The sequence below is a fragment of the Mauremys mutica genome, chromosome 5 (assembly GCF_020497125.1).
Source record: "Mauremys mutica isolate MM-2020 ecotype Southern chromosome 5, ASM2049712v1, whole genome shotgun sequence".
Classification (NCBI taxonomy): domain Eukaryota; kingdom Metazoa; phylum Chordata; order Testudines; family Geoemydidae; genus Mauremys; species Mauremys mutica.
The window spans coordinates 110221897-110235732 of NC_059076.1; the positions used below are offsets into that span (position 1 = coordinate 110221897).

General features: G+C 41.3%; 1 protein-coding gene across 2 annotated transcripts in view; it reads left to right on the top strand.

The window, feature by feature from the left end:
• Nucleotides 1-13836, top strand: part of ADGRA3 (adhesion G protein-coupled receptor A3) — a 119874-nt gene that overhangs the window by 28350 nt on the left and 77688 nt on the right. For both annotated transcript variants that reach the window (XM_045018366.1, XM_045018367.1), the window contains exon 3: nucleotides 13456-13527. In XM_045018366.1, the coding sequence (XP_044874301.1) occupies nucleotides 13456-13527 (72 nt within the window). The remainder of the gene's footprint in view (nucleotides 1-13455; nucleotides 13528-13836) is intronic.

Consider the following 13836-nt stretch of genomic DNA (forward strand, 5'->3'; position numbering starts at 1 on the left):
TAATGACTGAACCATGTTAATGAAGTGTGGGTTCTAAATCATACAGAAAGGAGAGTATCAGAGGGGTAGCCGTGTTAGTCTGGATCTGTAAAAGCAGCATGAAAGCTCATCTGTTAGTCTATAAGGTGCCACAGGATTCTTTGCTGATTTTACAGAAAGGAGAGTTTGTTGCATAAACAAATCGGGCAATTTTTTCATCAATTACCTCTTTTTGTAATCTGCTGGTTTTATCACAAATTTATCTATGGTTGTTTCTGGATGATGGAGATTTTTTTTTTCCTTTTTCTACAGGTGATATACTGTGGCTATGTGACACACATGATGTGACTGAAATATTATAATTGGCAGATAACTCTGAAACTATAGAAAATGATGGTGATCTTGAAGCTTGATAGTCTTCAAAATCCTGTATGTTGAGGATGGATTATCCTAAACAAAATAAGTCAATGCAGTTATTTAATTATTATTCCCATGCTGCTCATTTACTCATTGCATTCACTGACACTCAGTACTACTTTAAAGGTGAAATTGTAAAAGGAAGATCTGCCTATTTCTGCTATTTATTTTTTTATCATAACTTCATCTAAAATTATAGTACTGTAGAGTAACAACTATATTTTTTGCTCAAACATGAGAATTCAAGAATAGTCCAGAAAGAAGACAGGCAGTCCTTAAGAAAAAAGTTTGAAATAAAAAAGTTTACCAACCTGAAGATCCAGCGTGTTCAGACATGTTCCTTTCATCATCTTCAATGCAGCTTCCTCCTGAGAAAGAACACTTCTCATGATGTTGTTTCATTTGGGCAACCAGGCCTTGCATTTCTTTGTTGCACAGTTTGCATTTTGCACACGTGCCAGTTTTACCCACAGGTAGAGGAACTTCATTAAAATATTCCCAAACTGGGTCTCTTTTATGGCCTGCTGCCATTATAGGTTTTCCTTTCTAGTGAGCGAATGGTATAGTAGATCTCAAATCAATGAAGGCTACACTCAGAAAGACCTCAAGACTTCTGGAATATGCTGCTCAGACTGTTTCACTTTTGTTGCTACTGCCTGTCCCTCCCTTCTCACATTTATCTCCAGACTTCTTCTCCTTGTCCAGATCTGTTCCACCCCCAACAATCTTCTATTTATTGAACTTTTTGAAACTTTGCACTTTTAGAGAGAGGTAAGGGATTGTCTGTGTACACAAATTTGCAGAGGGACAATAGGGTTGCGGTCTGTTATTTCTCACCTCTATAATTTATGTAAAAACATTTTTACTGTTAACAAGCAAATCCACAGTTTGAGAACGGCAAAACTAAGCGTCTCTGATGGTATCGTCTAGACTGAGCACTGAGTCCCGTTGGGTAGATAGAAAGATTAACCTAAATAATCTATACAGAAGCCCCTGGAACCCCATAAAATTAGGTCCCTAAACCATGAACTATTGGAATTTATTTACAAAACTTTTCTTAAACAGTGCATGAATATATTGTCTCATACTATAGAATTAGAATTCATAATCCCTATTCCATGATGAGATATCTGAGCTATAATGTATCTTAATTACAAATATCCTTAGGTTGCTATTTTCCTTAAAAAGCATTTGATCAAAAAAAATCCAATTTAAAGAAAAAAACTGATTTATTTTATTTTATTAAATCACTGATTTTTTTCCACTCTGATGAAGAGTACTGTTTCTGATTTTGAGAATGAAGGAGGTAGTTTTGTTTTTATGTATAGGTAAGTATGGAGTTCAGTGAAGATATTAACTAGCAAGAGAAAGTGTTAGTGGGACTCCGAATGTTGTAATTATTAGTGAGCTATAACAATGGGCAGGATCTTCGTATTTTTTATATTAGGAAGGAAAAAGTGGCCTCATGGAGTGTAAGTGAACAGTTATTTGTGGGCATTCTTTCCCCTATCTTTCTGCATATGCAGTAACTCACCCTTTTGTAAGGGACATATGTTCTTTTAATATTTTAGTTCCTCTTGCTGGAGGCGCATTGGGGCGGCGGGGGGGAAGAGGGGCAAGACAAATTGTGAATGGGCTAATTGTGAGGTGCCACAAAATTGTGAGGGATTTTTTTTTTTCCATTTGAGAATATTTTTAGAGTTGGTTGAAAATGGGGTGCCTTCAGGTTTTCTACTTCTGTTTCTTGCCTAAATGTATTTTTTTTGGGTAGAGGAGCTACTGTTTAAATATTAATAACGTATGTGTCCTTCCCTACTGGTTCATAATTCTGCATCCAGTTGCAGAAGCTGTACTCCTTCCGTAGCCAAGGTCAAGGCCAGTGGTCAGGGTTTTGTAGTCACTTTTCTCTAAGGGTATGCCTACGTTCCTGGTAGTGCATGTAGAGTATATGTCACTACACACCACAGTGAAAAGCAGGCTGCATCCACACTGGTGTGTAGCTACACATGGTAGAGAGAGGCTCCAGCAGCAGGCAGCTGTTGGAGACTTTCCCCGCTGCTTCCGTGCTGTCGGAATTTTTCCCTATAGTGTAGACAGGAGAGACTCTGCTTAGGCAAGTATAGGGCTGTGTGGGTATCTATCCTAGTGTTTCAGGCGTGTTTTTACTCTTCTAACCTAAGCTGTACCTCACTGTGTTTATACTTGTTTTAGGGGGACACATAATGTATGTACTCCACACGATGTCGTAAGGAGTGTGAAGTGTAGACATACTTTTAGATTATTTGACTCTTGAGTTTGACTTTTTCAGGGAGAATGCAGTACATCAATGGGTAGTTAATACACCAGAACCCCGTTTATCTGATCTAATTGGGACTGGGGCCAGATTAGCTAATCAAAAATCTGGATAAACCGGAGAATGTTGCAGCACCAGAGAGAGTGCCCACTTCTGGACCTGTGTGCGCTGGTTGTCTGGTTATGTCTCTCCATGTTAATAAATGGGGTTCTGCTGTATTCGTCCGTTGTTGATATGGTGACTGCTAAATAACCACTCTGTTTCCACTATACTTATAGGTCACTTTAATATGTAGATTTCCTGTAATAGATGAACTATAAATGGAGACTAGCCTGTAGTGTGCTGGCAGACAACATGCTCTGAACTTTAATAGTTTTGACCATAAAATAAACTTCTTGAAATCATATACTGTGATTGAAAGAGGCTTTTCTCTTCCTTTATCATGGTCTCTCTGAAGTGCATATCTACAGAAGTGTTCTATGTGATTCAGTCTGAACCTGGATTGCCTACCTTTAAATATTCTTGTTGTTTCTTGGATTAGATTTTTCAAAACACTTTGATTGCAGTCTCACCTAGGGAATAACTTGATTCACTAATAAACTTTGTCAGATGAAGTATAGGAATAAGGAGTAGGAGACCGGAAAGCAAGTGACCTAAGTCATACTTGATTGCTTCAGGCACAAGGAGTTCAAGAAAGCCTATACCATGGCATTGTGAAAGGCCAAGAGAGCCATTTTGGCTTTAGCATTGCTAAATTTCTCTCTGCAGAGCTGTCCAAGGTTGTGAGCTGACTAATCGTACCTGGCTGTTTGCCCAGGTGCTGTCTGCTGCAAAGACTTCTCCTTCTGTTCTGCTCTGTTCTGCTGACAAGGTCACTAGAGTCAGTGATGGCTTCAGTTATTGTTTTTAAATAGCTAAATTACTTTGTTTTGCAAAATTCTAGATTTTTCTGTCCATTAGTTGTAGGGTAAGCTAGAGATACTGAGGTTACTGTATCTATATCTTAGGGAAAACTGAAGGCTGACCACTGTAAAGTAATTTTTTTTATTTGACCCTGGCTTTAGCCTCTCATGAGATGCCCACTCTATTTCCTTGAAGCATGCGATAGTCTGTATTCAAGGAACTGCTGTTAGATGCTGCCAGTCTTGCTAAGTACTGTCCTTCTTCCAATTTTCCATTCCTGGACAAGGTTTCTTTGACCATATCTACACTATCACTCATGTCAGCAAAACTTGCATTGCTCAGAGGAGTGAAAAAAACACACCCCCCCCCGAGCAACATGACTTTTGCCGACATAACTGGCAGTGTGCACAGTGCTATGTCAGTGGGAGAGCGCTCTCCTATCGGCATAGAGCGGCTTCATAAAAGGTCTTACAACAGCGCAGCTGCATCAGTACAGCTGTGCCGCTGTAAGCTCTCTAGTGTAGACATAGCTTTAAGGTGGTGGTGGACCAACTTCCACAGCACTTGATCTCCACCAGGTTCCCTGACTAATACCAGTACTTCACACCACTGTATGATTCAGGAACTGATGATAATTCTAGAAACTATCTCAAGTCCATTGACAATAGACAGACATCCATTGGAATTCTATCAGTTCTTTGTAGGTCACATTTAAAATGCTTTTTCCTTGATAACATTGTTTGTTCTTCAAGTATTGACCCTATGAGTGCTCTGATGTAGGTGTGTCTGCGTCCCTGCATTGCTGATGTGAGAACTTTGGTAGCAGTCCATCCCACCTGTGCATGCGCTGCTCCTTACTTGCCAGGAGGAGCAGCCAGTGTGTGCAGGCAATCCTCCTCAGTTCCTTCTCAACCACCCCTGGCTAGAGACTGAGCTAAAGATGTCCTTTCAAGGATCATTAACTCCCTTTAGATTTGCTAATTTTAGCTTCCCTTGAAGCCATTTTCTTTCATTACCTTGTTTACATTTTATTTGGCAGTGCCTTAAAAAAGAAAAGAAACTAAAAACGAAAAAGAAAGTGTTTTCCTCCTGCCAACCTTGGTGTGGGGGACTCCTTTTTGCACAAGGGTATGCCTGGCTCCCCAGGGTTCAAAAAGTGCCTCAATTGCAAGGAATCTAATCCAGCAGCTGACAGATACTCGCAGTGCGTTTGCTGCTGGGGGAAAAGCACATTCCACAAAAGTGTGGCTTATGCCAGCAATTGAAGGTCCAGGAAAGAAAGAAAGAGTTAAGGCTCAAACTCCTGCCCATGGAGTCAGCCCTTCAAGCCCCAGAATCCTGGTGGGAACTCTCACTGCTTTACCTCTTAGGGAGGTGAGCCCAGAGAGACAAGCCACTCACACAGAACCGCTAAGAGAAGGTCTGTGAGCCGAAAACAACCTTCGTGTTGTGACAGGGAGAGCAGATAAGTTGATGGACCAAAGCTGAGGTATTGGCAACATTGCTTTATCATATGAACTGTTTTTAATAGATTGCTACAGGAGTGTTTGACTGTATTTATTTCAAAATTTACTTTAGATTAGTAAACAGTTTATATAAAGATAACTTCTTCATGCTGGCTGAACTTTATTCAAGAGAAATATTTTTAAAGTGGTGATAAGTTGCCTCGTTGTTTGTTGCTAAGATTGTAAATGCATGTATCAACAGAATGGCTAGTGGGGGAAAAAAGCAACACCTTCTGACAAGACTCTTTATCCTCAGAATGGTTCTAATGTGGTTTCTCCATTTGCTCACCACTGTTGTATCTTTATTTAGAACCTGCTCTTGAACCTGGAGGCTGTGACAGTTTCACCAACTGTGGGTACATTCAGTATCTTTCCAGAATGCTGAAGAGCTGCCAGAGATAACTTCTGTATGTCTCACTTTTCAAGAGCACAAAATTAACTCAGTACTGACAGCTAATTTATTAATAATTTTTTTTTAGTGAGACATAATTAACTGCTATGTTGATGCATAAGAGGTTTTAAATTGATTATTTTAAGACACTCGTGTAGTTTAAATCCAAAGTTAAGGTTTTGCTTTTTTTAAGTACATACCTAATCAACAGAATTCTAGTCAATATGCATGAATTTAGAAATCTGAAAGGTATTCTGTTTTTTTTAGGGGGATTTAAGCATTCCTCTGCAGTGTTTGCAGCCTAAACATTGCAACATTCTAATTGCATCAGAATCACAAAGTAAAGCTGACTGTAAATTAAAATTAGACTAGTCTGTTGCCTAAACTGCATGTAATGCAAAACCAAATAGCATAAATATGAAAAATAAGTAAAGTAGTTTTTAAAATTATTTCAGTGCTAGTAATTGTAGCTATTTTTAGTCACTAAGTCAATGGCATTTAAGCATGTTTTTAAGTGCAGACTTGAGCAAATGCTTAAATACTTTCCTGAGTCCAAGCACGAATGTTTTGTATAGCTTCTGTGAAAGGTCTGGCAAGTGTTAGATTTTTAAGAGCTTTTGCCACTTTTTCTTTGAGAAGATAGTTTTAAGTTTGGCACATTATTTATGGTTAGAAGTAAAACCAGCTCATTTCCCTTCCAACCCCAAGTCCCATATCCACTGGCTTCCAGAATTTTTAAACTTAAGTTCTTGTTCCTTGCCACCAGCCTGCATGTATAATTTTTAAGTGATAAAATTCTAAACATCCACTTCTCTTCATATGGTTCTGTGGCAGTTGAGATCTGGTGAGGTTCTTGAACTAGCAGTTCTTCTTCAAGTAGTGTCCCTATGGCCACTCCACTTTAGGTGTGCTTGTGTCCCTGCATCTAGGATTGGAGATCTTTGGTAGTAGTGCCTGTTGGGCCGCATATGCACTCTGCCCCATCTTGCGCCGTGAGTGGCAGCAATATAGCGCTGTGAAGCTCAGTTGCCCTCTGTTCGTTTTCAACAGCCCTTAGTCCAGGATAGAATTTATAGAATGCTTCCCCTTCCAGTAGTTGAAGGCTGCTATCAAATTCCCCCCTCACTCTTCTTTTCTGCAGACTAAATAACCCAGTTCCTTCAGCTTCTCCTCGTAAGTCTTATGCCCCAGCCCCCTAATCATTTCTGTTGCCCTCTGCTGGACTCTCTCCAATTTGAAGAGAAGACGGGGTAGGTACCAACCTACCCCAAGATCTCGACCTCTATCTTTCCTCCTACAATGACACTACAAAATACAATGCACTGCAGACAACAGAGGCCTCCCTCCCTCCCCCCCAAAGCATAGCCAGACCTCAACACACTTCTGTGTGCCCCACCCACCTACCTCAAAACAAGTTTTGAGAATTTAGTTGAAACCTTGAGATAATTCTCCTGGGCCATGTGGTGCAACCATCAAAAATACTGCTTCAGTTTGGCAACCATTTGACCCCGTTCTACCCAATGTGATGGAAGATCACCTCTGACAAGTGGGTACTGGGAATCACCAGCAATGAGGTACTTGATTCCATATTTTTCCCTCCTGCCTTACCCCCCCCCCCATCGCTCTTCAGGGATCCTTCTCATGAGCATCTTCTTCGAGATGAAAGAAATCGCCTCCTACGATTGGGTGCTGTAAAGCCAGTCCCATTCCAACTCAGAGGGAAAGGATTTTATTCCAACTACTTCATAATCCAAAAGAAAAATGGTGGGTGGAGGCTGATCCTAGATTTAAGAAACCTCAACAAGTTTGTGAAACTACAACGGTTCAAAATGGTCATGTTATCAACAATAATCTCAGCACTGAAACAGCGGGGGCTGGTTCTCTGCCCTCAATCTCCAAGATGTATATTTCCACATCACCATGCACTCTTCTCATGGGAGATTCCTCAGATTTGTCTTGGGGTTGGAGCATTATCCTTTCAAGGTATTGTCCTTTCCACAGCACCCATGCCTAGATGATTGTCTGATCAAAGCTCCTTCTTGAGCTGATGCACTTGTAGTCAAATGAAAGATGATGGACCTCTTCCCAAAACTAGGCCTCAAAATAAACACGCTAAAATCAACATAGACAATGGTACAACAACTGGAATTTATCGGAGCCCATCTCGATGCAGTAGAGACCAAAGCCTTCTGGCCAACCCACAGATTTGCCACAATAGTCAGTCTAATTACCCGCGTTCGAATCAGTCCACAGGTCTTGGTCAGAATTTGTTTACAGTTGCTCCGTCATATGGCAGTTGCCTCATTCATGGTGAAACATGCCAGATTACATATATGCTGCCTCCAGGCCTGGCTCCAAACAGTTTGTTTCACACAGACACAAATCTCTGTAGATACCACTGAAAGTCAGGTGACACTAGACTGATGGACAAAACCCTACAATGTCTGTACTAGAATTCCCTTCCTGCAGCTATCACCATCTCTTATACTGACAGCCGACGTCTCCCTACTCAGCTGGGGAGCACACCTACAGAACCACACGGTACAGGGCAAGCAATCCCCATCAGAAGCAATGTGCAGTTCACAATGCATGCCTACACTTCTACCAGTACTCAGGAACAAAAACATAAGGGTAACGATGGACAACATTGCCTGCATGTTTTATATCAACAGACGAGGGAGACAAGTGTCAATTCCTGTGCACTGAAGTGCTAAAAATTGTGGAACTGATGCATCCAGCATGGCATCAGTATCTTGGCCACATGCATACCGAGTCACCAAACACCCCAGTTGACTCTTGTTAAGCAGGAAAGTCTCACAAGAGAATGAATGGAAGATAGATACAACAACCCCACTAGCAGTCTTCAGCTGGTGACAATTCCTGAACATAGATTTATTCGCTACACCAGGAAACATGAAATGCCCACTATTAGTTCAAGGATGAGCCTGGGTCACCAAGCTCTGGGAGATGCCTTCCTTATCAAATGGAATGCACCTCTCCTCTATGCCTTTCCAGCTTTTCCCTTACTATTCAAGGTGCTACACAAGGTAAAAGTAGAAGAGGCCAGAGTAATCCTAATAGCCTCAACATGGCCCTGAAAATGTGGTATCCTTACCTATTGAGCATGGTGGTTTGTCCACTGATATCCCTTCAACTGGCTCCACACCTCCTCTCTTAGAACGCACACCAAATTCACCATCTGAATCTGGAGCTTAAAAAAAAAAAAAAGCTTCTTCGTCTGAAGGCATGGTTCTAGGCTCATGAGGTGACCTGTTCTGAAGGAGTAAAGGAGACCTTTTTAAATAGCAGATGCTTCACTGCATGCTATATTTACCTTCACAAATGGCAAAGGTTCCAGACTTGGTGAGACAACAAACATGTCACAGCGCTGAGCTCTCTTTTACGACACGTACTAGATTACATCATAGAACTCAAAAAGTCAGGACTATTCACAAGTTCCATTAGAGTACATCTTGCTGCCATTATAGCATTCCATCATAAGACTGATGATCATTTGGTATTTACCCATTTGATGATACAAAGATTCCTCAAGGGCCTTCAAAACCTATGCCCAGAAGTCTGAGATCCCATCCCACCTTGGGATCTCAACCTAGTCTTATACTGCCTCACCAGCTCCCCATTTGAATCCATGGCGACCTGTTACTACATACACCTATCCATGAAGACAGCCTTTCTCATAGCCATCACATTTGCTCGATGGATAGGGGAAATAGGGGCCGTCATGGCATACCCCCATACACAGTTTTCTTCCAGGATAAGGTCACATTATGACCACACCCAAAGTTGCAACCCAAAGTATCGTCATTGTTTCATCTGAACTAACATAGTCAGCTTCAATCCTTCTTCCCCAAACCACATGAAGAAAAGCAAGAAGCCACATTACACACCTTAGATATTAGAAGGACGCTGGCCTTTTATCTTGAAAGAACTAAACTGTTCAGAAAATCACCAGGATTATGCCTGTCTTTTGCAGAAAGATCAAGAGGATCTGCCATATCCAAACAAACGCTCTCAATATGGATTTCAGATTGCATTCATCTTTGCTACCGGCAACATAACCTACAACCACCACTAGGAACTCCAAACCCATTCTACTTAATTGCTTTCCACTTTGATAACCTTCCTGAAAAGTGTGCCGGTTATGGACATTTGTAAAGCAGCTACCTGGATGTCAGCGGATGCATTCATACAACATTACACAACCACCCAGGACTTGGCATCAGATACGTACTAGGACAGACTGTCCTATCCTATTAAACAAATCCAACTCCAAAGCCCCAGCCTACTAACTAAGAGCACTGCTCTACGGTCGCCTAAATTGGAGCACTCATAGGGAGACTACTTGAAGAAGAAGGGAAGGTTATTCACCCTATGTAGCAACTGAGGTTCTTCAAGATGTGTCCCCCTGTGGGTGCTCCACTACCAGCCCTCCTCCCCTGTCCTTAGGAGTTAAAACATGGACTCTGCAGTAGAGAAGGAACTGCATGTGGGTGGTTGGACTGCTAAGCGCTATATACCCGCTGCTCACGAGGCGAGATGGGGAAGAGCGCACATGCGGTCCAACGGGCACTGCTACTGAAGAGCTTCAATCCTAGACACAGACGCAAGCGCACCTATTGTGGAGCACCCAGAGGGGAACACATCTCAAAGAACCTCGGTTACTGCACATGGTGAGTAACTCTTACTTCCCAGGTTTAAACAAGAAAGGGCTGCAGGAAGTATCTTAGGAGTCTTTGATCTGGAATTCACTCCCTCCACAATGGTCTGTAATAATCTGGATTAATAGACTGCCAGGGCATGTTGCTAAAATTTGTTCTCATAGGCTTTTCCATGGGGGAGAGTTTCAGTTTAGGTGGATATAGGACAGTGAAGAAAAGGTAATATGGTCCATATCTACAGTTCTATTTATTTGTATTTTGTGCATTTGTGAATGTACCTAAAGCAATGTAAGGGGATTTTAAAATAATACTAAGAAATAATCCAAAGAATAAATGCCTCCTGTTCTCCATGTGCAAGATATGGGAGATGGGAAGATAGTGTGTAGTCTTCTCATATCTATCATAGCATCAGTAGCTAATTCAGCAGCACCCTTGAGGGAAGCTGGCTGTATTGTCCTCCAGACTCCTGGGTTATTGTCTCTTCCCACTGTTGTTCAGAGAGAAGGTGGACTCCTAGTCATTGCACTGGGAAGGATAGTCCAAATAAGTGAGATGAGAAGGAACACTCCATGGAGTTATACTTCCATGAGACCTTACATTCAAAGCACCAAGCTACAAAGCTCTCCTTGCCTAAAAAGGTCCTCTCCAGATACCGGGGAATCATTTAGTAGTGAAATTTACACTTGATGTAAGCATACATGCGTGACAGTAGAGACTTTATCCCCTTGTTTGAGTGATGTGCGCTTTTATCTGGTGGCAGAATATTCATCAATGTAGTAGATTTAGGAGAGACTTCTATTCTCCCTCTCCCCACCTTTAACTTTAACTGAGGATTTTAGATTTCCCCCTCTCCGCAGCTTTATAATTTTTTGGATTGCAGCAGCAGTTCGGTAGCCCTAGTGTGATGAGCAAACATTTAGAAATAAATGCATCAAATCCGTGACTAATCAAAATAAATACAGATATGTATTTAGACTTCAAGGATGGAATCTTGGCCCCACCGGAGTCAATGAGAAAACTCCCGATTGATGTCAGTGGGGCCAGAATTTTACCCCAGAGAAATAACGTAAGAGAAGTTTGAGATTAAATGGGTAAGCAACCAAGAGTTTGAATGAATAAGGAGTTGGGAACATTTTTTAGAGTTCTTCTGCTATGGCTGTTTGTTCTAAAACTATGTAAATAGTGGCCAGACAGATAATTTCTCTGTCTCAAATTAAACTGTAATGTGTATTAAAGATAAGAACCAAAAGCACAAATCAAACTTAGAGCTCATAAAATAACGAGGAGTCCGGCGGCACCTAAAAGACTAACAGATTTATTTGGGCATAAGCTTTCATGGGTGAAAAACCCATTTCTTCAGATGCATGGAGTGAAAATTACAAATGCAGGCATAAATATACTGGCACACAAAGAGAAGGGAGTTACCTTACAAATGGAGAACCAGTGTTGACCAGGCCAATTCAGTCAGGGCGGATGTGGTCGACTCCCAATAATTGATGAGGACGTGTCAATACCAAGAGAGAGAAAATTGCTTTTGTAGCGAGCCAGCCACTCCCAGTCCCTATTCAAGCCCAAATTAATTGTAGCTCTGCAGTTTCTCTTTGAGGTCTGTTGTTGTTGTTGTTGAAGGACAGCTACTTTTAAATCAGTTGTTGAATGTCCAGGGAGATTGAATTGTTCTCCTACTGGCTTTTGTATGTTACCATTCCTGATGTCTTATTTGTGTCTATTTATTCTTTTACGTAGAGTCTGTCCTGTTTAGCCAATGTACATGGAAGAGGGGCATTGCTGGCACAAGATGGCATAAATCACATTAGTAGATATGCAAGTGAATGAGCCCCTGATGGTGTGGCTGATGTGGTTGGGTCCTCTGATGGTGTCACTAGAGTAGATATGGGGACAGAGTAGGCAATCGGGTTTGTTACAGGGATTGGTTCCTGGGTTAGTGTTTCTGTGGCGTGGTGTGTAGTTGCTGGTGAGTATTTGCTTCAGGTTGGGGAGCTGTCTGTAAGCTTGGACTTGCCTGCCTCCCAAGGTCTGTGAAGGTGAGGGGTCGTTTTCCAGGATAGGTTGTAGATCGTTGATGATGTGCTGGAGAGGTTTTAGCTGGGGGCTGTACATCATGGCCAGTAGTATTTTGTTATTTTCCTTGTTGGGCCTGTTCTGTAGTAGGTGACTTCTGGGTACCCGTCTCGCTCTGTCAGTCTGTTTTCTCACTTCCCCAGGTGTGTATTGTAATTTTAAAAATGCTTGATAAAGATCTTGTAGGTGTTTGTCTCTGTCTGAGGGATTGTAGCAAATACGGTTGTATCTTAGGGCTTGGCAGTAGACAATGGAGCGTGTGATGTGTCCTGGATGGAAGCTGGAGGCATGTAGGTAAGTATAGCGGTCAATAGGTTTCTAGTATAGGGTGGTGTTCATGTGACCATCGCTTCTTTGCACTGTAGTGTCCAGGAAGTGGATCTCTGGTGTGGACCAGTCCAGGCTGAGGTTGGTGGGGTGGGGTGGAAATTGTTGAATCCCAGGTGGAATTCTTCCAGGGCCTCCTTCCCGTGGGTCCATATGATGAAGATGTCATCAGTGTAGCTCAAGTAGAGGAGGGGAGCTAGGGGACGAGAGCTGAGGAAGCATCTTTCTAAGTCAGCCATAAAAATGTGGGCATTCTGTGAGGCCATGTGGGTACCCATAGCAGTGCCGCTTACTTGAAGGTATAAGTTGTCCCCAAAGCAGGACACATCACATGATCCATTGTCTACAGCCATCCTAACTCCATCTGGTGTGCTGATCCAAGGCCCTGATCCTACACCATTGAAGTCAGTGAGAGCTTAGACATTGAATTCAATGGGCACAGGATGTTGCCTCACTTTCTTTGCTCAACAGTTCGTCAATACAGAGCAGTAAAACTCAGGTAGCAGAAAAGAAAAATCAGATTACATATTGCTCAATTCAGGTTAATAGCCACTCTAATGAGCATGATGTAAGGGTGGGAATCTGTCAAAGATATAATATATTACAATATGGTAAGAAATACAATTGATGGTATTTAAATGAAAACAAGAAATGTTTATATCCCTTATTGTGGAAAAATATCAAAGAAATGAGTAAAATTTGAAAAATAAATATGTAAAAATTTAGAAAAATAAATATGTATTCTCTGCTTTCTGACAAAAGTCAGAAGGAAGCTCATTTGCAATTTAAAGGTGTTCAGTTCTATATATAAAAAGTCAGTTTCTCTGCCATAAATTTTAATATTTGACCTTTCTCTTTTACACTTTTTTTTTTTAACAGGGACCTAAAGAACAATCTTATTAGTATTATAGATCCAGGTGCTTTTATGGGGCTTCCGTCTCTTAAAAGATTGTAAGTATTTTACTTAGTTATATGATTTTTTTTTTTTTCAGATTCCAGGTTAAGTTTGAGGGGTTGGCAGTTTAAAAGCAAACAAGATCACCATCTCCTGTAATTGAGCACATTTAATATAGAAATCATTTAAATACCACACACAAAACTTTGTTACCATTTTCAGAGCTGCTTTTCTGAGTCAAACCATGCTTTGGAGAACTACATGTGGCTTGCCAACCTTTCATAACCAGCTTTATTGGATATTTTCTGTCAGTAATTGCGCTATCATTCTCCCTGTGTATTATGTCTTGAGCCACAAGTGGCTTC